At 42.2% G+C, this 23,410-nt stretch overlaps 1 protein-coding gene across 1 annotated transcript in view; it reads right to left on the reverse strand.

Moving 5' to 3' along the window:
- Window positions 1-1,794: 1,794 nt before the first annotated feature.
- Window positions 1,795-23,410, reverse strand: part of dpys (dihydropyrimidinase) — an 80,968-nt gene continuing 59,352 nt past the window's right edge. The window contains exons 9-10 of the mRNA XM_048529702.2: window positions 18,830-18,950; window positions 1,795-8,887 (exon numbers count right to left, since the gene is read on the reverse strand). Coding sequence (XP_048385659.1) covers window positions 18,846-18,950 — 105 coding nt within the window. The 3' untranslated portion in view covers window positions 1,795-8,887; window positions 18,830-18,845. The remainder of the gene's footprint in view (window positions 8,888-18,829; window positions 18,951-23,410) is intronic.

The following is a 23,410-nucleotide window of genomic DNA, read 5'->3' on the forward strand; positions in this document are numbered from 1 at the left end:
TGGATACATGAATAGGAAGGGTTTAGAGGGATAGGGGTCAAAAGCTGGCAAATGGGACTAGATTAATTTAGCATATCTGGTCAGGATGGGCGAGTTAGACCGAAGGGCCTGTTTCCATGCTGTACAACTCTATAACTTTTATAACTTCTTCATACTGGCTTTGGGGTAGCCAGAACATGTTCTAGCTATGCACAATGCTGGTCGCCTCTTGAGCATTCAGGTATCCAGATGTGCTGACTGTGTTCAGTTGAACACAATGATGTAAACGAGAAGGCAATATGACGATGTCTCAATGGTCTGGGCACAGGCAAATTCTATGACCCTCATGCCCACGGAGGAAATAAAGTGTGCTATGAATCTATAAAGGCTCTGGAAGTACATTGGGCTATTTATACTTAAACACTTGCAAATGATTTCCAGACGTTTAGCAGCAGTTTAATACTTCACCTATATTGTGTATTCTAAATTGATGTGGATTGCAATTGTCGATCTGTGGAATTCAAAGACTACAATACTGCCAAAATAAAGTGTCTTGCTACCGTTAACAAGTTACTACTAAAATTGTTAATTGTAATCAATAGGGAATAAGGAAACTGTCAGGAAAAATACAATCTGTTATGAGCTCAAGTAAAAAGATTTGGGACATTTCAAAATTTCTCTTAAAATAAAAGCGAGGAGGCAAAGTGAGCTTTATACATTTTAAAAGTCTTTATTGATATTTTAAGTTCACCAAACATAGCCCCTGATTTTGATCATGTGTCATAATTTTTCTCAAGTGTCTTATGTAATTTAATTTTAACAATTTCAGTTTGATAACTAAATTTGACATCACCAAGGCTGCAAAATACATAGGTTATGCATCCTATTTTAAATACAGAAAGCTATTGCTGTTGTAGTATTTCTGATATTGAAAAATCCTTTCAACCATAAATGGTCCAAAGTAATTGAGAACTGCTGAGGATATATACCAGAATTTAAATTCCTTGTTTGGCTGATCATGAGATTTTATCTAGTCTTAAATCAGATCTAGTCTTAGGGATGGTGCAGGAGGGAGGGATTCAGATACCTGGATAATTGGGGCTCATTTTGGGGTAGGTGGGGCCTCTACAAAAGCGATGATCTACACCTGAACCAGAGGCCAATATGGTGGTTTGAAGTGTGTCTACTTCAATGCCAGGAGCATCCGGAATAAGGGGGGTGAACTTGCAGCATGGATTGGTACCTGGGGCTCTGATGCTGTGGCCATCTTGGAGACATGGATAGAGCAAGGACAGGAATGGTTGTTGCTGGTTCCAGGGTTTAGATATTTCAGTAAAATCAGGGAAGGTGGTAAAAGAGCAGGAGGTGTGGTATTATTAGTCAAGGACAGTATTAGGGTGAGAGAAAGGATGTTTGATGAGAACTTGTTTACTGAGGTAGTATGGGCTGAGGTTAGAAACAGGAAAGGGGAGGTCACCCTGTTGGGAATTTTCTACAGGCCTCCAAGAAGTTCCAGAGATGTAGAGGGAAGGATTTCCAAGATGATTCTGGATAGGAGCGAAGGTAACAAAGTAGTTGTTATGAGGGCCTTCAATTTTCCAAATATTGTTTGGAAACGCTATAGGTCGTGTAACTTAGATGGGTCAGTTTTTGTCCAATGTGTGCAGGAGGGTTTCCTGACAAAGTATTTAGATAGGCCAACATGAGGTTAGGCCACTTTGGATTTGGATAATGAACCAGGCCAGGTGTTAGATTTGGAGGTAGGTGTGCACTTCAGTGATAGTGACCACAGTTAGTTTGGTTACATTTAGTGCATGGAATAGTTTGCTGCTGGTAGTCGTGGAAGTGGAGTCATTAGTGACATTTAAGCAACTGCTGGACATGCCCATGGACAGCAGTGAATTGAGGGGAATGTAGGTTAGGTTACTTTATTTTTGGATTCGGATTATTCCACGGCACAACATCGTGGGCCGAAGGGCCTGTACAGTGCTGTACTTTTCTATGTTTACTTTAACAATGGAAAGGGATAGGTATATACTGCAGGGCAAGAGTTATAGCTGGGGGAAAGGTAATTATGGGGCAATTAGGCAAGATTTAGGATGCATAGGATGGGGAAGGAAACTACAGGGGTTGGGCACAACTGAAATGTGAAGCTTGTTAAAGGAACAGCTAATGCGCATCCTTGATAAGCATGTACCTTTCAAGCAGGGAGGATGTGGTCGAACAAGGGAACCGTGGTTTACTAAAGAAGTTGAATCTCTTGTCAAGAGGAAGACAGAGGCTTATGTAAAGATGAGGCGTGAAGGCTCAGTTAGGGCACTTGAGAAGTCTTTGGCAGGTAGGATCAAGGAAAACCCTAAAGCTTTCTATAGGTATGTCAGGAACAAAAGAACGACTAGAGTAAGATTAGGGCTAGTCAAGGACAGTAGTGGGAAGTTGTGCATGGAGTCTGAAGAGATAGGAGAGTTGCTAAATGAATTTTTTTTTTGTCAGTACTCACACAGGTAAAAGACAATGTTGTCAAGGAGAATACTGAGATACAGGCTATTAGACTAGATGGGATTGAGGTTCACAAGGAGGTGGTGTTAGCAATTCTGGAAGGTGTGAAAATAGATAAGTCCCTGGGCCAGATGGAATGTATCCTAGGATTCTCTGAGAAGCTAGGGAGGAGATTGCATAGCCTTTGGCTTTGATCTTTATGTCGTCATTATCTTCAGGAATAGTGCCAGAAGACTGGAGGATAGCAAATGTTGTCCCCTTGTTCAAGAAGGGGAGGAGGGACAATGCTGGTAATTACAGACCAGTGAACCTTACTTTGTTTGTGGGTAAAATGTTGGAAAGGATTATAAGAGTTAGGATTTATAATCGTCTAGAAAGGAATAATTTGATTAGGGATAGTCAACATGGTTTTGTGAAGGGTAGGTCGTGCCTCATAAACCTTATTGAGTTCTTTGAGAAGGTGACTAAACAAGTGGATGAGGGCAAGATGGCTTATGTGGTGTATACGGATTTCGGTGAAGCACTTGATAAAGTTCCCCATGGTGGGCTATTGCATAAAATACGGAGTCATGGGATTGAGGGTGATTTAGCAACTTGGATCAAAAATTGGCTAGTTGGAAGAATACAGAGGGTGGTGGTTGTTAGGGAATATTCATCCTGGAGTTCAGTTACTAGTGGTGTACCACAAGGATCTGTTTTGGGGCCACTGCTGTTTGTCATTTTATAAATGACCTGGATGACTGCATAGCAGGATGGGTTAGTAAATTTGTGGATGACACTAACGTCGGTGAAGTTGTGGATAGTGTGGAAGAATGTTGCAAGTTCCAGAGGGACACAGATAAGCTGCAGAGATGGGCTGAGAGGTGGCAAATGGAGTTTAATACAGAAAAGTGTGAGGTGGTTCACTTTGGAAGAAGTAACAGGAACACAGAGTACTGGGCTAGTGGTAAGATTCTTGGTAGCGTGGCTGAGCAGAGAGATCTCGGTTTCCATGTACATAAATCCCTGAAAGTTGCCAACCATGCTGACAGGGTTGTTAAGAAGGTGTATGGTGTGTTAGGTTTTATTGGTAGAAGGATTGCGTTTCAGAGCCACGAGGTCATGTTTATAGCTGTACAAAACTCTGGTACGGCCGTACTTGGAGTATTGCGTACAGTTCCAGTTGCCGCATTATAGGAATGATGCGGAAGCTTTGGAAACGGTGCAGAGGAGATTTACCAGGATGTTGCCTGGTATGGAGAGAAGGTCTTGTGAGGAAAGGCTGAGGGACTCAAGGCTGTTTTCATTAGAGAGAAGGTGGTTAAGAGGTGACCTGATAGAGACATACAAGTTGATCAGAGGATTAGACACGATGGACAGCGAGAGCCTTTTTCCTCAGATGCAGATGGCTAGCATGAAGGAACATAGCTTTAATTTGAGGGGTGATAGTTATAGAACAGATGTCAGAGGTAGGTTCTTTACTCAGAGCAGTAAGGGCATGGAATGCCCTGTCTGCAATAGTAGTATGCTCGTCAAGTTTAAGGGCATTTAAATGGTCATTGGATAAACATATGGATGATAATGGAATAGTGTGGGTTAGATGGGCTTCAGTTTTGTTTCAAAGGTCAGCACAACATCGAGGGCCAAAGGGTTGTAGTGTTCTATGTTTAAAACAGGGGTCATGTCTTTCTACCCATTTACACACATTGCAAATTAAGAGTAAACATTCGCTGGTGGTTCTGCAGGGTATATAGTATTTAGCCGTAAAGATGAGAAAAAAGCCACAGATTTGATCACTTCTTTGCTGATTTAGTTGCTCCTAGCCAGTGCAATGATGTTAATAGTCTCAAACTACTGCCACGGGACAAGGGTAGGGGGAAATGGGGTGTAATTTTATGGGAATTATCAACTGATCATAAACAGACATTTATAACACTTTCTCTACCGTATGTAAAGCAGGGACAGGAACATACAACTAAGACTGGTATATTTTGCTCATGTCCTTTTGTTTAGTGAGATTGTGCCTGATTCATAATTTCTTTCTCCACCTAAGTGCCTTCATTCTGAAATCAATTCCTGACCCCCAACTGAAAATAATCACTGACCTCTGTTTTGCAATTTTAAATTGACCTACCCTCAATGGTTTTTTTGGACAGATGGTGTTTATGCAAAGATTCTAAAGCATATGTGAATCGAGCAGGAGTAATAGGAGTAAAAGGTTAAGAAATTGTCAAGTTTAAATTTAGTTTGTTGCCATTTCCATACTGGAGTTTTAAAATATTGTTGTTCTGGTTTTTATGTAGATAAGATAATCAAGTTGTGGAAGGATTCACAGGCTGATGAACAAAATAGATAAGTCATGTGGTGAATGCTCTCAGCAAGGACAATTTTATTTTAAAAAACAACATTTATTGTGATACTCTTTAATGATCAGAGTATACGACGGCTTCCTAAAGGGAGAGTAAACAAATCCAGATTCCCCTGCAAGACAGAGTATAAGGCAGAAAGGGTGTGCCAATAACATATGCCAGGTGGACAATACAATTTAGGACGAGACTGAATATGGAAAGTTTACAGGGGAATTGTAAAAGCAAATGAGGGAAGCAAAGAGGAAGTGTGAGAAGAGACTTAGAACTAACATGAAAGGGAATCCAGAAGTCTTGTAGACATAAATAGCAAAAAAAGAGTAACGGGGCCAGTTAGGGACTGAAAAAGAGATTTTACACTTGGAGGCAAGGGGTACAGCTGACATATTCAACTAATATTTTTCATTTGACTTCACCAAGGAAAATATCGACCAAGTCATAGCGAAAGAGGAGGTCAAACCAATAGAGCTAGTCTGAAATTAGTAGGCTCCAGACCAGATGAAATCCAGGCAATGATAATCTGGGAAAATTAGAGGAAATTGCAAATGTATTGAATATTATTTTCAGTCTTCTTTAGACTCCAGGGGACAACAAAGGACTGAAGAATTGCAAACCTTACGTTCTTCAAAAAAATTGAAAAATAAGCCGAGGCTAGTTTATTTGGAAATGGGAAAACTTGTAGAAATGACAATTCAAGACAAAATTAAAAGTCACTTGGATGAATGTGGGTTAATAAAGAAAAGCCAGCATGGGTTTAATAGTAAATCATGTTTAATGAACTTGCTTGAGATTTTGAGGTAGAGAGGACGGATGAGGGTAATGCTGTTCTTATTGTACATAAGGACTCTCAAAAGGAATTTGATGCAGAGGATAGCATAGAACTTAAAAAAAGGACATCGATGGATTGGTGGCAGAGAAGTGTGAAGTGGTTCTTTTGGTTGTAAGGATAAACAGGCACAATATGAAATTCCAATGTAGTTACAGGAGCAGGGCTAGAACGTACACGTGGATAAATCATTAAAGGTGACAGAACAGGTTGAAAGTGCAGTCAGTGAAGCATAGGGCATCCTAAGCATTTCCCATAGCAGCACTAATCAAAAAAAGTGCTAGACATACTCGGCAGGTCTGGTAGCATATTGACAAATCCGAGTATTTCTGGCACTTGCTGTTTGTAGTGCAGATATCCAGTATCTGCAGTGTGGTTTTATTACAAAAACATGGCAGTTATTAGTGTTTAAACATGTTTGGTCTTAACTGGAATAATACATCCAGTTCTGGATACCAGACTTTAGGAAGGATGTGAAGGCATTAAGGGGGGGTGGTGTAGAAAAGATTCACCCAAGGGGATAAGGAACTACAGTAGCATAGATACACCAGAGAAGTTGGGATTGTTTTTCTTGGGTAAATGATAATTTAAAAGGAGATCTGACAGTTGTTTTCAAATTCACGAGATATCTGGACAGTGTAGTTAAGGTGAAGTAACTTCTTAAATGTGAAAGAACTGAGAACTACAGGCACAGACTTAAAGTGATTGGCTAAAGGAAGCATGAGGAGACAATCTTTCTCAGTAAATGGCTAGGGTCTGGAATGCATTGTCTGATAATGTAATAGAAACTGGATGAATTGAGGCTTTCAAAGGGGAATTGGATTGTCTGAAAAGGAAAACAAAAAGATGTGAAAGGGTACAAGAAGGCATGGAACCGGGACTAGGCAAATGTGCTGCATCATGGGCACTGCAGACCAAATTATGGCCTTCTGTGATGTACTCATTCTACAATTCTGGACTTAAGAATGGCTTTCTTCTTCTTGAAATAGAGAGTTAAGATAAAAAATAAAACTAAAAAAAAACTCCTACCAGACACCTTAATAAAAAGCAAATGAAATGAATTTTTTTCCAGTTTTGATCTCAAATGTGTTGTTTAAAAGACTGGGGGAAAGAGATTTCATGCTGACAATTCAAAAATTTTTGATGAACAGAATTACAATAATATAGGACAATATAGAAACAGCAGGGGAATCAGATGAATTAATCAAACACTATCCACCCAAGGAGGGTTGTGGATACTCATTCATTAATTATATTTAGGTTGGGATAGACCAATCTTTGGTCACAAGATAAAGGGATATGGTAAAGTGAAGTTGGAGTCTAATGTAACATGATCATAATGAATGGCAGCACAGGTGGTAAAGGCCAAATAGTCTATTTTTGGTCCTATGTTTAGGTCTTGTCAAGATTGGCACATGAACTAATGTTCTACAGCACTAAAGGGAAGTAAAACCTGTTTACTTACTAATCATCATGCTTTATTTTAATGTTTTGGCTATTTACGATTGAGGCAATCCATAATCAGACAAGCCTGCTGTGTTATCACATTAAACACTTGGTCATTTAAATTTTCACACTAAATTTATATTAAAAAAGCCCCACAAAAATAATAGATTATTCAGATAAGGTCACATGTTGCTTAAATTTGCATACCTGTTTGTTGATGCAAAGAAAAATACTAGTTGCATTCTCCGTGCACTAACAGCATTTGTTCATATGCAAGACCGTAGGGACTGTTAATCTGACAGGGCTCTCTCAAAATGTTCCCTCCACTAAAAGAGCATGAACATTTCTAAATTAAAATTGTGGGTCAGAGTGGACATGATGAGCCAAATGGTCTGCTCCCACACTGTAGGGGTTCTTTGATTCTAATTGTTATATCATAATTTTTTAAAAAATCACATTCATCTAATTATTTTGTTATAGCAGCAGTGACGTTTTCATACTGACAGAGGACATTACAGGTTCACTTTAATGAAATGTGAGGCTGGATGAACACAGCAGGCCCAGCAGCATCTCAGGAGCACAAAAGCTGACGTTTCGGGCCTAGACTCTACAGAGCTCTACACTCCGGGGAGTGCCTTTTCCGAGTCTTTACATCGCTTATCGATGTTTGTGTACTCTCTAGCATCACCACACACCAAGGACCAGGTGATACTGGTGTTATATGAGGCTGGTTGTCGTCGTCATTATCAGCGGGGCCCTACTGATGTTACTGGCAAATTTGTCGGTATTATGTCTCGGTGGAGGATCTTACCTCAACGTTTGCGGTTTTCGCTCACTTGTCACTGAAGAGTTGTAAGAGTTCGAATGTCAGTGACAAAGTGAGTCTAGAGGTCTTTTGGGCGAACGTGTCATATCTCTCGATGCCGAGGAATTTCATGAGGTGGTTATCATTTCCAGCCACTTGCCTCATGCGCCCATCACGAAGCCAAAGTATCTGGGCACCACGCCTCCCGTCAATTCCGTGACCTCGGCATTTAGGTGTTTATACTTTTCCTTTTTCTCACGCTATGCTGTTTCCAGTGCTTTACTGTCATTCTCGTACCGCACTGTGACATCTACGACCGCGATCTTCTGGTCTTTTCTAAATATGAGATCGGGGTTCCATAGGGAGCTGTGTTTGTCGAACAGTCTGGGCTCCACGTACGATGTCCATAGACCATATCAATCTATCATTTATAGAGATTACGATTCATATCCATTTTGGTTCTCTGGCCTCGTACTTTTGCAATTTTCAATTTGTCTATGGCTGGAGAAAGATTAAGTCAGATTTCCAGATTTCTACTATCTTTTGTGGTAAGAGCCACGTTCTGGCATCCCCTTAAACAGCTCAGCTCTAAATTCTAAGGTTAAAATATTATATTAACTATTCTTGACATTTCTACCAGAGATAGTAACTTCTCTCTATCCATCATAAAACTCTTAATCATGTCAAATACTTCAATTTAGATCACCCTTAATTTTTTATATTCCAGAGAATACAAGTCTAGCGTATGCACTTCCCCTCAGAATTTAGCCTTTAAGTCGACTATTACTATTCTGTTAATTATGTGCAGTAATTTACAAAAGGCTGATATGATTCTTGTGAATACTTTTCATGTAATTGAGTAAAATTCTGAGAGCAAGACATCTTCAGATTAAACAAGCTGCTCAGAAACGTAGTATAACTTGCCGTTGAAAGGTGCAATGTCATGTCTTCTTTACCGTTCTGAAGATTCTTTATAAGCAGGCTTACCTGGGGAGAAAAAGCCGTAGAAAAGCTCTTTGATCTCATGGATAACCAGCATTCCACTCAGCCTGTATTTCTTATGTAAAATGCAAATAAGTTTTGAATACATTAAAATCATCACTGACTTCTAAGCCTTGCCCATAAATGGTACTCTGTATCTACTGCGCATCAGTTAAATAGCCGCAATGAAGACAAAGAAATTTATAAATAGATACATATAAATGATTTGGAAGAAAATATAGATGGTATGATTAGTAAGTTTGCAGGCAACACCAAAATTAGTAGATGGTGTTTAATCCAGACAAATACAAGGTTTCCATTTCAGAAAATCAAATTCAAATGCAAACTATGCAGTAAATGGTAAAGCTCTTAGAAACATTTACATCGGCAAGGATTTGAGTATACAGGTCCACAGATCCCTGAAAGTGGCAGTACAGTTGGATAAGTTGGTCAAGAAGGCGTACAGCACATTTGCATTCATTGGCAAGCACATCAAATATAAAAGTTGGCAGGTTATGTTACAGCTGCATAAAACTTTAATCAGGTGATGTTTGGAATAAAGCGTGCAGTCCACACAAGTAGAAGGACATGAACATTTTGGAGTGGGTACAGAGAGCTTACCAGGATGTTGCCTGGTCTTGAGGACGAGGGGGTTGGGGTGGTGGAGGCTGGAAGAAGGGAAGTGTGGTTATGGAAATAGTTGGATAGACCTGGATTGTTTTCCCTAGGAAGTCAGAGGCTGAAGGACAACCTGATAAGATGTCTACAAAATCTATCAATCAGAGGCATAGATAGGTGGTTAGGCAGAGGCTTTTTCCCAGGGTGAATAGGTCAACTACAAGAGGGCACAGGTTCAGTGTGAGAGGGAGAAGGTTTAGGGGATAAGTGTGGGGAAATTCTTCACAATGAGGTTGCTGGGTGCCTGCATCACACTACCAGTGAAGGTGGTGAAAGTATGCATGTTAACAACATTTAAGGCGTGTCTTGATAGGCACGTGAAAGAGAGGCAGACAGAGGGTTAGAAACAGCATATGGAAAGAAGTGGTGAAAGTAAATAAGGAATAGGAATCGGCGCAGGTTTGGTGGGCTGAAGGGCCAGTTTTTCTGCTGTATTGCATTGGATTGATATGGATAGGTTAGGTGAATGGCCAAAATTTGGCAGATTCAGTTTAACAGGGAAAAGTGTAAGGTTATCCATTTTGATCAGAGGAATAGAAAGACAATCTACTGTCTAATTAGAGGGAAACTTTAGGGTGCTGAGGGATGTAGGGATCCTTATGTATGAATCACAGAAAACTAGCATGTGGGTACAGTAGGTAATAAGGAAGGCAAATGGAGGTTTGGCATTTATTGCTAAAGGAGTACAATATAAATGTAGGGAAATGTTGCTATAATTGTACAAGGCATTAGTGAGATTTCTTCCTCCGTTACATTGATGACTGTATCGGCGCCACCTCTTGCTCCCCAGAGGAGCTCGAACAGTTCATCCACTTCACCAACACCTTCCACCCCAACCTTCAGTTCACCTGGGCCATCTCCAGCACATCCCTCACCTTCCTGGATCTCTCAGTCTCCATCTCAGGCAACCAGCTTGTAACTGATGTCCATTTCAAGCCCACCGACTCCCACAGCTACCTAAAATACACCTCCTCCCACCCACCCTCCTGCAAAAACTCCATCCCCTATTCCCAATTCCTCCGCCTCCGCCGCATCTGCTCCCACGACAAGACATTCCACTCCCGCACATCCCAGATGTCCAAGTTCTTCAAGGACCGCAACTTTTCCCCCACAGTGGTTGAGAACGCCCTTGACTGTGTCTCCCGTGTCTCCCGCATTTCCCGCAACACATCCCTCACACCCCGCCCCCGCCACAACCGCCCAAAGAGGATCCCCCTCGTTCTCACACACCACCCCACCAACCTCCGGATACAACGCGTCATCCTCCGACACTTTCGCCATCTACAATCCGACCCCACCACCCAAGACATTTTTCCATCCCCACCCGTCTGCTTTCCGGAGAGACCAATCTCTCCGTGACTCCCTTGTTCGCTCCACACTGCCCTCCAACCCCACCACACCTGGCACCTTCCCCTGCAACCGCAGGAAATGCTACACTTGCCCCCACACTTCCTCCCTCACCCCTATCCCAGGCCCCAAGATGACTTTCCACATTAAGCAGAGGTTCACCTGCACATCTGCCAATGTGGTATACTGCATCCACTGTACCCGGTGTGGCTTCCTCTACACTGGGGAAACCAAGCGGAGGCTTGGGGACCGCTTTGCAGAACACCTCCGCTCGGTTCGCAATAAACAACTGTACCTCCCAGTCGCAAACCATTTCCACTCCCCCTCCCGTTCTTTAGATGACATGTCCATCATGGGCCTCCTGCAGTGCCACAATTATGCCATCTGAAGGTTGCAGGAACAGCAACTCATATTCCGCTTGGGAACCCTGCAGCCCAATGGTATCAATGTGGACTTCACCAGCTTCAAAATCTCCCTTTCCCCCACCGCATCCCTAAACCAGCCCAGTTCGTCCCCTCCCCCCACTGCACCACACAACTAGCCCAGCTCTTCCCCTCCACCCACTGCATCCCAAAACCAGTCCAACCTGTCTCTGCCTCCCTAACCTGTCCTTCCTCTCACCCATCCCTTCCTCCCACCCCAAGCCGCACCCCCCGCTACCTACTAACCTCATCCCACCTCCTTGACCTGTCCGTCTTCCCTGGACTGACCTATCCCCTCCCTACCTCCCCACCTATACTCTCCTCTCAACCTATCTTCTTTTCTCTCCATCTTCGGTCCACCTTCCCCTCTCTATTCCAGAACCCTCACCCCATCCCCCTCTCTGATGAAGGGTCTAGGCCCGAAACGTCAGCTTTTGTGCTCCTGAGATGCTGCTGGGCCTGCTGTGTTCATCCAGCCTCACATTTTATTATATTAGTGAGGTAGCACTTTGATTCCAGAGATGAGGGATTTGTCTTATGAAGACAGATTGAGCAGTTTAGGCTTACATCAGTTCAGAAGAATGAGAGGCTATCTAATCAAGGTATTTAAGATAGAACATGGAGGATGTTAAAGAGAATTGACAAAGTCGATGTAAAAAGGATGCTTCCTCATGTAGGGCAATCTAGAATCATAGGTCATAGTTTCAGAATAAGACGTAGCCAATTTAAAACAGATGAAGCAAAATTAATTCTCTCAAAGGGTCATGACTATGGAATTCCCTATGGCAGAGTGCAGTGGATATTGAATAAATTTTTTAAGTAGTGATGGGCTGCAAGTTTATGAAGATTGGGCAGGAAAGTGGAATTGAAACCAAAATGACATCAGCCATGATTGTATCAACTATCACAGCAGGTTCATGGGGCTGCTGCTTACTCCTGTTCTTAGCTCTTATGGTCTTAAATACAGTTCAAATTTAGATATATTTAATTTTAACATGTTTATCATCTATAACAGTTCTGGTGCTTTACTTGTACTTTGTTGCTTTCATTGAATGAAGAGATTTAATGGAAATGGTAGCAATATGCAAGACTGATTGATTGTTCTATCAATTGATATTGATGCTCAATGCCAGATTCATCTCTCCCTCTTGTCGATACCTGTTTGCAGGTAGTCATTCACATATTAACAGAAACTGCTTGATGATATACAGTATAGCCCTAGGTGATTTGGCCCAGAACAGTCCCAGACTCAATATCTTGTTGGTATAGTTAGCTGATTATTTTTTGGATTGGCAAGGTAGAAGGGAAACAGAATTCCTAATTCTGATAGCCATGACTCCTACTGGCAGACATGAGACCAGAACGTACAAGAACAAGATTGGGCTTGGCTATCATGATATTTGGCTATTTCACCAACATATTTACTGAGACTTTTACAACAAATACAAAATGATTTTAAGAAACCAACCGATGTAAGAATTGGCAGCGATAGGAGAAAAAGGAGGGAAAAAAAATGAAGGAACAGGAAAAGGCCAACATGTCTCTTAGGTCTGCTCCTCCACTCAATCAGATCATGCTTGCTCTGTACCTCACTTCCATTTACCTATCTTTGTTCCATGTCCTTGATATCATGACCTAAGAGTAAAAATAGGGTCATTGGAAACATGTTTCAAACACACAAATGAGTGCTAAGGTTTTGAAGATTCAATTCCAATAGCTGAGAGGAGGCAAGGCCCGGCGCAGACTGGTGATGAGGCCTGGCCCAGGTTTGTCTGCTCCATCTTCTCTGCTTGGAATATTTGTAAACATTTTACAATCTATTTACTTTTTAAAATTCAAAACTCTTTTTATTTCCTTATTCTTCTAATTTATTCCTAAGATTTTGCACCTAGATACTTATTGTGCCTAAAATGCCGTGGAGGTCTGTAAAGCTGGACATTTTATTTTTTTCTTAGGGTAGAATTAGGAAAATAATCTTTACCTAGATACCTTTGCATCTAAGATGGAGCCATAGGTGGCAATTTTATAAGCCTAGGTTTATTGTCAACTACTTTCTATTTTTATATTTTTATATATCGTGTGATTGGTAAAAATGTTTTTCCTTCCTTTTTCACTTATCTAAGTTAAGCTTAAGAGTAAAACCGGCAGGAGATCTCAGACTCGTGTTATGCTTCTCTTGCTCAACGTGGGAGCTCAGCGACACGGCTGATGTCCCTGACTCCTTCATGTGCAGGAATTGTGTCCAGCTGCAGCTCTTGTTAGGCTGCATGATGGCTATGGAGCTGCAGATGGACTCACTTTGGAGCATATGCGATGCTGAGGGGGTCGTGGATAGCACGTTTAGTAAATTGGTCACACCGCAGATTAGGATTGCTGAAGGAGAAAGGGAATGGGTCACCAAAAGGCAGAGAAAGAGCAGGAGGGCAGTGCAGGTGTCCCCTGCGGTCATCTCCCTCCAAAAGAAGCATACCGTTTTGGATACTATTGGGGAAGATGGCTCACCAGGGGAAGGCAGCAGTAGCCAAGTTCATAGCACCGTGGCCGGCTCTGCTGTACAGAGGGTCGGGAAAAAGAGTGGAAGGGCTATAGTCGTTGGGGATTCAATTGTAGGGGGAGTAGATAGGCGGTTCTGTGGTCGAAAACGAGACTCCCGAATGGTATCAGAGATAATGGGAACTGCAGACGCTGGAGAATCCAAAATAACAGTGTGGAGCTGGATGAACACAGCAGGCCAAGCAGCCTCTCAGGAGCACAAAAGCTGACAGTTTGGGTCTAGACCCTTCATCTGAAAAGGGGGAGGGGGAGAGGTTTCTGAAATATCTTGTTGCCTCCCAGGTGCACGGGTCAGGGATGTTTCAGATCGGCTGCAGAACATTCTGAAAGGGGAGGGCGAACAGCCAGTTGTTGTGGTTCATATAGGCATCAATGATATAGACAGAAAATGGGATGAGGTCCTACAAGCAGAATTTAGGGAGTTCGGAGCCAAGCTAAAAAGTAGGACCTCAACGGTAGTAATCTCAGGACTGCTACCAGTGCCATGTGCTAGTCAGAGCAGAAATGAAAGAATAGCCAGGATGAATGAGTGGCTTGAGAGATGGTGCAGAAGGGAGGAGTTCAGATTTTTGGGACATTGGGACTGGTTCTGGGGAAGGTGGGGCTATTACAAATTGGATGGTCTACACCTGGGCCGGACTGGAACCAATGTCCTTGGGGGTGCTTTTGCTAATGCTTGTGACGGAGGGTTTAAACTAACATGGCAGGGGGATAGGAACCAAATGTTGGGCAGAAAGGAGATAGTAACTAAAGCCTGTAGGGAACTAGATAATGAAGGCAGCATGATAAATAATCAGAGGGTTAGATAGGGTGGATAGGGAGAGCCTTTTTCCTAGGATGGTGACGGCGAGCACGAGGGGGTATAGCTTTAAATTGAGGGGTGAAAGATATTGGACAGATGTCAGAGGTAGTTTCTTTACTCAGAGAGTAGTAAGGGAATGGAACGCTTTGCCTGCAATGGTAGTAGATTCTCCAACTTTAGGTACATTTAAGTCGTCATTGGATAAGCATATGGACGTACATGGAATAGTGTAGGTTAGATGGGCTTGAGATCGGTATGACAGGTCGGCACAACATCAAGGGCCGAAGGGCCTGTACTGTGCTGTAATGTTCTATTTAAGACTATTCATGACTAAAGGGGAGAGTAGGCAGGGAACAGATGGTGAACACGAAGGGACAGGTGGTCTGAGGTGCATTTGTTTTAATGTGAGAAGTGTAGTAGATCAGGCAGATGAACTTAGGGCTTGGATCGGTACCTGGGAGTATAATGTTATTGCTATTACTGAGCCTTAGTTGAGGGAAGGGCATGATTGGCAATTACATGTCCCAGGATATTGATGCTTCAGGCGGGATAGAGAGGGGGGTAAAAGGGGTGGGGGAGTTGCATTACTGGTCCAGGACGATATCACAGCTGTATGGAAGGAGGGCGCTATGGAGGACTCGAGCAGTGAAGTAATATGGGCAGAACTCAGAAATAGGAAGGGTACAGTAACAATGTTGGGGCTGTACTACAGGCCTCACAACAACGACTGTGAGATAGAGGTACAAATATGTAAAGAGATTATGGAAAGGTGGAGGAGCAACAGGATGGTGGTGATGGGATATTTTAATTTTCCGATCATTGACTGGGATTCACTTAGTATTAGGGGTCAAGATGGAGCAGAATTTGTAAGGAACATCCAGGAGAGTTTTCTAGAGCAGTATGTATGTAGCCCAACTCGGGAAGGGGCCATACTGGACCTGGTGTTGGGTAATGAGCCCGGCCAGGTGGTTGAAATTACAGGAGGGGACTACTTTGGAAATAGTGACCACAATTCCGTAAATTTTACAATATTCATGGACAAAGATGACAGTGGTCCGAAAGGAAGAGTTCTAAACTGGGGGAAGGCCAACTGTGCCAAAATTTGGCAGGATCTGGGGAGTGTAGAGTGGGAGAAATTGTTTGAAGGTAAATCCATATTTGATATGTGGGAGGCTCTTAAAGATAGGTTGATTAGCGTGCAGGAGACACATGTTCCTGTGACACTGAGGGATAGAAGTGGCAAGATTAGCGAACCATGGATGACAGGTGAAATTGTGAGACTAGCTAAGAGGACAAAGGAAGCATACATAAGGTCTAGGCAACTGAAGACAGACAAAGCTTTGGAAGAATATCGGGAATGGAGGGCCAATCTGAAACGAGGAATTAAGAGGGCTAAAATGGGACATGAGATATGGAACATAGAACATTACAGCACAGTACAGGCCCTTTGGCCCTCGATGTTGTGCCGACCTGTCATACCAATCTCAAGCCCATCTAACCTACACTATTCAATGTACGTCCATATGCTTATCCAATGACGACTTAAATGTAGGCAAATCTACTACTGTTGCAGGCAAAGCGTGCCATTCCCTTACTACTATCTGAGTAAAGAAACCACCTCTGGCATCTGTCCTATATTTTTCACCCCTCAATTTAAAGCTATGCCCCCTCGTGCTCGCCGTCACCATCCTAGGAAAAAGGCTCTCCCTATCCACCCTATCTAACCCTCTGATTATTTTATATGTTTCAATTAAGTCACCTCTCAACCTCCTTCTCTCTAACGAAAACAGCCTCAAGTCCCTCAGCCTTTCCTTGTAAGACCTTCCCTCCATACCAGGCAACATCCTAGTAAATCTCCTCTGCACCCTTTCCAAAGCTTCCACATCCATCTTATAATGCGCTGACCAGAACTGTACACAATACTCCAAGTGCGGCCGCACCAGAGTTTTGTACAGCTGCAGCATAACCTCTTGGTTCTGGAACTCAATCCCTCTATGAATAAAAGCTATCTTTAGCAAACATGGTTAAGGAAAATCCCAAAGCCTTTTATTCATACATAAAGAGCAAGAGGGTAACAAGAGAAAGGATTGGTCCACTTAAGGACAAAGAAGGAAAGTTAGGCGTTTGAGTCAGAGAAAATGGGTGACATTCTTAGCGGGGGGCCTTACCAGATATCTTTGCAGCATCCTTCAACATGGGTGAGGTCACGGAGGACGGGAGAATTGCTAACGGTGTCCATTTAAGAAAGGTAGCAGGGATAATCCAGGTAATTATCGACTGGTGAGCCTGACGTCTGTGTAGGGAAGCTGCTGGAGAAGATACTGAGGGATAGGATCTATTCCCATTTAGACGAAAATGGGCTTATCAGTGATAGACACCATGGTTTTGTGCAGGGAAGGTCATGTCTTACCAACTTAATAGAATTCTTTGAGGACGTGACAAAGTTGATTGATGAGGGAAAGGCTGTAGATGTGACATACATGGACTTCAGTAAGGTGTCTGATAAGGTTCCCCATGGCAGGCTGATGGAGAAAGTGAAGTCGCATGGTGTCCAGCATGTGCTAGCTAGATGGACAAAAAAACTGGCTAGGTAACAGGAGACAGAGAGTAGTAGTGGAAGGGAGTTTTTCAAATTGGAGACCTATGACCAGTGGTGTTCCACAGGAATCTGTGCTGGGACCACTGTTGTTTGTGGTATATGTAAATGATTTGAAGGAAGGTATAGGTGGTCTGATTACCAAGTTTATAGATGACAGTAAGATTGGTGGAAAGTGAAGGGGACTGTTAGAGATTACAGCAGAATATAGATAGATTGGAGAGTTGGGCAGATAAATAGCAGATGGAGTTCATTCCGGTGAGATGCATTTTGGAAGATCTAATTCAAGAGCGAACTATACAGTAAATGGAAAAGTCCTGGAGAAAACTGATGTACAGAGAGATCTGGGTGTTCAGGTCCATTGTTCCCTGAGGGTGGCAACGCAGGTCAATAGAGTGGTCAAACAGCATGCTTTCCTTCATCAGACAGGATATTGAGTACAAGAGTTGGCAGGTCATGTTACAGTTATATAAGACTTTGGTTAGGCCACAGTTAGAAGACTGTGTACAGTTCTGGTCACCACATTACCAAAAGGATGTGGATGCTTTGGAGAGAGTGCAGAAGAGGTTCACCAGGATGTTCCCTGGTATGGAGGGTGCTAGCAATGAAGAGAGGTTGAGTAGATTAGGATTATTTTCATTAGAAAGACAGATATTGAGGGGGGACCTGATTGATGTCTGCAAAATCATGAGGGGTAAAGACAAGGTGGGTAGCAAGAAGCTTTTTCCCAGAGTTGGGGACTCAATTACTAGGGGTCATGAGTTCAAAGTGAGAGGAGGAAAGTTTATGGGTGCTATGTGTAGTAAGTTCTTTACGCAGGAGGTGGTGGGTGCCTGGAACACGTTGCCAGCGGAGGTGGTAGACGCAGACACGTTAGTGTCTTTTAAGATGTATCTGGACAGGTACATGGATGGGTAGGGAGCAAAGGGATACAAACTCTTAGAAAATAGATGACAGGTTTAGACAGAGGATCTCGATCGGTGCAGGCTTGGAGGGCCGCAGGTCCTGTTCTTACGCTGTAATTTTCTTTGTTCTTCTAATTCAAAGCTTTACAATTTCTAAGGGGCCTCACTTCCACTCAAATGTTGAAGTTTGCATGAGTAGGATCTAGGGGAGCCCCCACTGAAGGTCTCTGCAGCGTATATCAGCTTGTTAATCTGGGTTTATGGGAAATATTCACGTCAGTATAAGGGCTGATACATTTAGATGCGCTCCTCATCAGCGTAGAGTCTACTCAAGACTGCAGCCCTTTAAATGAGCAAGCCTGTCAAAACTTCTGTGTGCCGCAGCTAAACATAAGATCCAAACTGTAGCATTGGTGGCTGTCTAGAAATTCCTGATTAACAGCATTGTGAACGAACCATCCGAGCTACTTTCTTTCATAAGTTGGGTCTCATTCCAACAACTAGTTCACCCTGATGTATATTCCAATGACAAAATGCCAACCCAAATTATAATTACTTTGACATGAGTTCTTTGTAATCAAGACATCAAGAACATTTGAGAATTACCATGTTAAACATTTCAAACCATAAACTGGTCATACATACCAGAAAGGTTAAACCTTCACTGATGCAGGTCTCTTCCACCATGCTGGGATGTGGTAGTTAGACACGGTGGCATTACTTCTCCTTGATATGCCTCTCTCTGTACTGGTGTTGGCTGACAAACCTAACAATACCAATTAATTTGGTTCAATTCTGACAGCAGCATACTTACTTGTTTTAAAGCTTTAACAAAAGAGAGGAATTTTGCGGTCAATAAAAACCAAAAAAACTCGGATTTTGTAAATCAAGAATAAAAACAAAGTTGCTTGAAAAGGTCAGTAGGTTTGGCAGCAGCTGTGAAGGAAAAAGCAAAATTAATGTTTTGGGTCCAATGACCCTTCACTAAGGTAAAGGATATTAATGCTGCAGAGTGTAACATTCTTTTCTACTTAATTGCATCAATCACTCCCAAATACAATGGATCAAAGTGGCTGTGGCCATTGTTGCAATTCCTAGCTAAAATTTTGCGGTCACCAGCTCTGACGCTACAATGCTTTCATGGAGCTCTGATCAAATTCTAACATCTGTCCTGATTCTCACAAATCACAAATATTTTCAAGCTTCAAAATGGCACCATAGGAGGAAAATGTTTGCAAAGCACTGCTTTAAAGGTCTGATTTTAATGGTACGCAAGCAGGTATGGTGTAAAGAAGCTGCAATGCAGATAGTAGAATGAAGGATCAGATCTCATCAATTGTAATGCCCAAGCTTCATAAATAAGTGTTTCTAGGATTTGGTTTGAAAATAGGTAGTTCATCACTTGGTCTGCAGACAGGCAAACATGGATCGACAGCAGGAGATTGCAGAATACTCCCTAGTTGTTAGTTGAGGGGATCCTTTGAGGCAACCTGGAGAGGAAATAAGGATAGGATGTTTTGGTAAATCTGGGGGATAGTATAGGAACAAAGAGATTTGAGGTCTGCTACTCTTGGCCCATTTGGAAACTGCCAAAATTCAATTTTTTTTCTTGAAAAATCTTTTACAGGGCCTTCTCCGGCCTTCACCTATCCCTATACTCTTGTTCACCACTACAATCTCTTTGCTTCTTGCAGCAGCTTCGCTGGTCTACTGAAAAGACCAGTTTCAAACTGAGATGGCAGCAGGATTAGTGTCTTGCCTCATTTTCATTGCACACTTGCCTGATTTCAGCTGGGTAAGCTGTGTGGGACAAAGCTATGAAGTTAAGGCATGGTCTAAGACTGCCATTTTATGCCAAGATAAAGGATAATTTTTGGGCTGTGGTTTCAAAAGTACATTGAACGTTGAACAGTACAGCACAGAAATGGACCCTTTGGTCCATGATAAAGTGCCAAACATGATGCCAAATTGAACTAATCCCTTCTGCCTGCCCATGATCTATATCTCTCCATTGCTTGCATAATTATGAACTTTTCCACAAGTTCCTTAAATGCCCCTAGTGTATCTGCCTCCACCACCACCCTTGGCAACACGTTCTAGACTCCTACCATGCTGTGTTAAAAAAAAGATTGCTCCTCACATCTCTTTTGAGTGTCCCCCATCTTCTTATATACATGCCCTCTGGTACTAGGCATTTCAAATCTGGGAGAAAGATTCTGACTGTCAACCGTATCTATGCATCTCATAATTTTATAGACTGCCATCAAATCTCCCTCAGCATCTGCCACTCCAGAGAAAACAACCTGAGTTTGTCTAGCCACTCCTTATAGCTCATATCCTGTAATCTAGGCTGGATCTTGGTAAACCTCTTCTGCACCCTCTCCAAAGCCTCCACATCCTTCCTGTAAAGCAGCAACCAGAACTGAATGCAATACTCTATATGTGGCCTAACCAAAGTCTTATTCAACTATTACATGACATCCTGAATCTTATACTTAATTCCCTGAGCAGTAAAGGCTAGCATGCCATACACTTTCTTTATAACCTATTTACTTGTGTACATAGCATGCTTACAGCTGGCAGGGAGATGAAACTTCCACTGAACTCCAAAAGTGAAGGGATAACATATCATAATCAGCCCTAATTGACTGAGCACCCTATTAGCAGTTGTCTTTTACAACTTGTGGAAAGTGTTTGGACAGCAATATATCAGTACAAACTCACCCTGAGGACTGTAATGGCATGGTGGCAGTGCTCCTACCTGTGGGCCAGGAGGTCTGGGGTCAAGTCTGACTTGCCTAGGTATGTGACACAACATATCAGAAGAGGCTGATTTAAAATAACTACAAATTCACTCTGCAACAAGTTAGTACTGGGAGATAAAACAAATGTACTTTCTTGCAGAGTCTAATTCATTGTTATTAATGTTCAAATTATAATATTTAAGATGGAGTGTGAGGTACAAATTTATTAGGTTGGAAGAACAGTAATCCAAACTTCAGATTGGCCTGAAAGCAAAAGAACATTATTACAGCAATAAGGTTTTTGCTGCCTCAATTATGTATGTGGTGCTGCGGTACTTGATGCTTCCCCTCATTGCTGGGAAACAATACGCTTCTTCAATTGAACTGTGTGACTGACCATAGCAAGTAGCACATTTGAATCACTGTTCAGATTAAACTGTCGTGTCAACTGAATAACAGATTTCACTGAACCAATTGCTAAAAATAGTCCAAAGCAATAAGAATGGAAAATGTTGGTCTAAAATAATCGCTACTGGACTTTTTACACTATTACTAATCACTGCTCTCAGGTTTAAAGCACTTGAGACCTGTAAGTTGTGCAAACAGCAATGTAACACAAGCAATCAAACATGAGCATAATTGGAGAATGTTTACCTGCTTAATAGAAAGTTTAAAAGAAAGGCTTAGAAATGTGGATTTTTTACAGGGGTTCAATAGATTTAGTTTTTAATGAGACAGGTAATTTATTTTTGTATTCTTCTTCCCTCTATAATAATTGTTGACTTATGGACCAACCCAGTCAAATTCAGCACTGGGTATCCTATTCCCATTTTGTTTAAAACAATTAAATAACATCTGGCAAGGGAAAGGAAGAAAAGCTGGGGCCACTACTAACCACTTTCCTTTCTTTTAAAGGAAGTAACACCTGATATCTGTTTCACATCACATCCTGCACCCCCTCCCACATGCACTCCAAACCCAGGAATCAAAACCAATACGTCATTTCACCATATATTACATTTTCAAGCATTTGAAAACAATTTTATCAAACAGCCTGAAGCAATCAATTTCAAATCAGAAGCTATACATAAACACTTTCAGTTAATACCAACAGCTAAAGCTACATTAACTCAAAGAGAAAGATACAGCACAAGAAGGAATGAAAGCTAGAAAATGACTGAAGAGTATAAACCTGTATGGTCAGTAAGTTAGCAGATGACACCAAAAATTGGTGATGTAGTGGAATTTTAAGAAGGTTAGAGACAACAGTGTGCAGCTGGAAGAACACAGCAGGCCAGGCAACATCAGAGGAGCAGGAAAGTTGATGTTTTGGGTTGGGACCCTTCTTCAGAAATGTCAACTTTCCTGCTTCTCTGACGCTGTGTTCCTCCAGCTCTCTACTGTACTGTTAAAAACCCAAAAGAACTGCAGATGCTGTAACAGCAACAAGAAGTTGCTGGGAAAGATTAGCAGGTCTGGCAGCATCTGTGGGGTCAAAAACAGAGTTTACATTTCGGGTCTGATGGCCCTTCCTCAGAACTAGTAGTACATCACCCACCTCCCTATTTTCTGCATATAAACTGATGTTTTCCCAGCCACTATAAGTTCTGAGGAAGGGTCAGCAGACCTGAAATGTTAACTCTGTTTTTTCTTTCACAGATGCTGCCAGACCTGCTGAGCTTTTCCAACAACTTTGTTTTTGTTCCCCACTGTGTTGCCTCTGACTCCAACATCTGCAGCTCTTGTTACCTCTGAGTTAAGGTTATCTGAGTACATCAGAGCCTTTACAGATGGGCCAATAGACCAAGGAATGGCAAATGGCGTTTAATTTAAATAAGTGCATTTTGGTAGGCAATACAGGGCAGGGCTTTTACACTTAATGGTAAAACCCTGGGGAATGCTGCCGAACAAAGAAATCTTGGGGTGTGAATGCATGGTCCCTTGAAGGTGGAGTCACAGTAGACAGGATAACGAAGGCAGCTTGGAATGCTTGCCTTCATTGGTCAGTGCGTCGAGTTGTACAGGACATTAGTGAGGCCACTTTTAGAATGCTACGTTAAACTGTGGTCTCCCTGCTATAGGAAGGATGTTGTTAAAGTTGAAAGGATTCAGAAAAGATTTACAGGGATGTTGCCAGGATTGGAGGGTTTGAGCTATAGGAAGACGCTTATTAGGTTGGGTTTTCTTCCCCTGGAGTGGAGGCTGAGGGGTGACGCTATGGAGGTTTATAAAATTATGAGGGGCATGGATAGGGTAAATAGCTAAGGTCTTTTCCAGAGGGCAGGAGGGTCCAAATTAGAGTGCAAAGGTTTAACGTGAGAGGGAAAAGATTTAAAATAGATCTGACGCGCAACTTTTTCACACAGAGGGCAATGCATGTATGGAACAAGCTGGCGGAATGGGGGCGGGTACAATTAAGACACTTAAAAGGCGTCTGGATGGGTACATGAATAGGAAGGTTTTAGAGGCATATGGGCAAATA

Source organism: Stegostoma tigrinum, chromosome 5, assembly GCF_030684315.1.
Source record: "Stegostoma tigrinum isolate sSteTig4 chromosome 5, sSteTig4.hap1, whole genome shotgun sequence".
Lineage (NCBI taxonomy): Eukaryota > Metazoa > Chordata > Chondrichthyes > Orectolobiformes > Stegostomatidae > Stegostoma > Stegostoma tigrinum.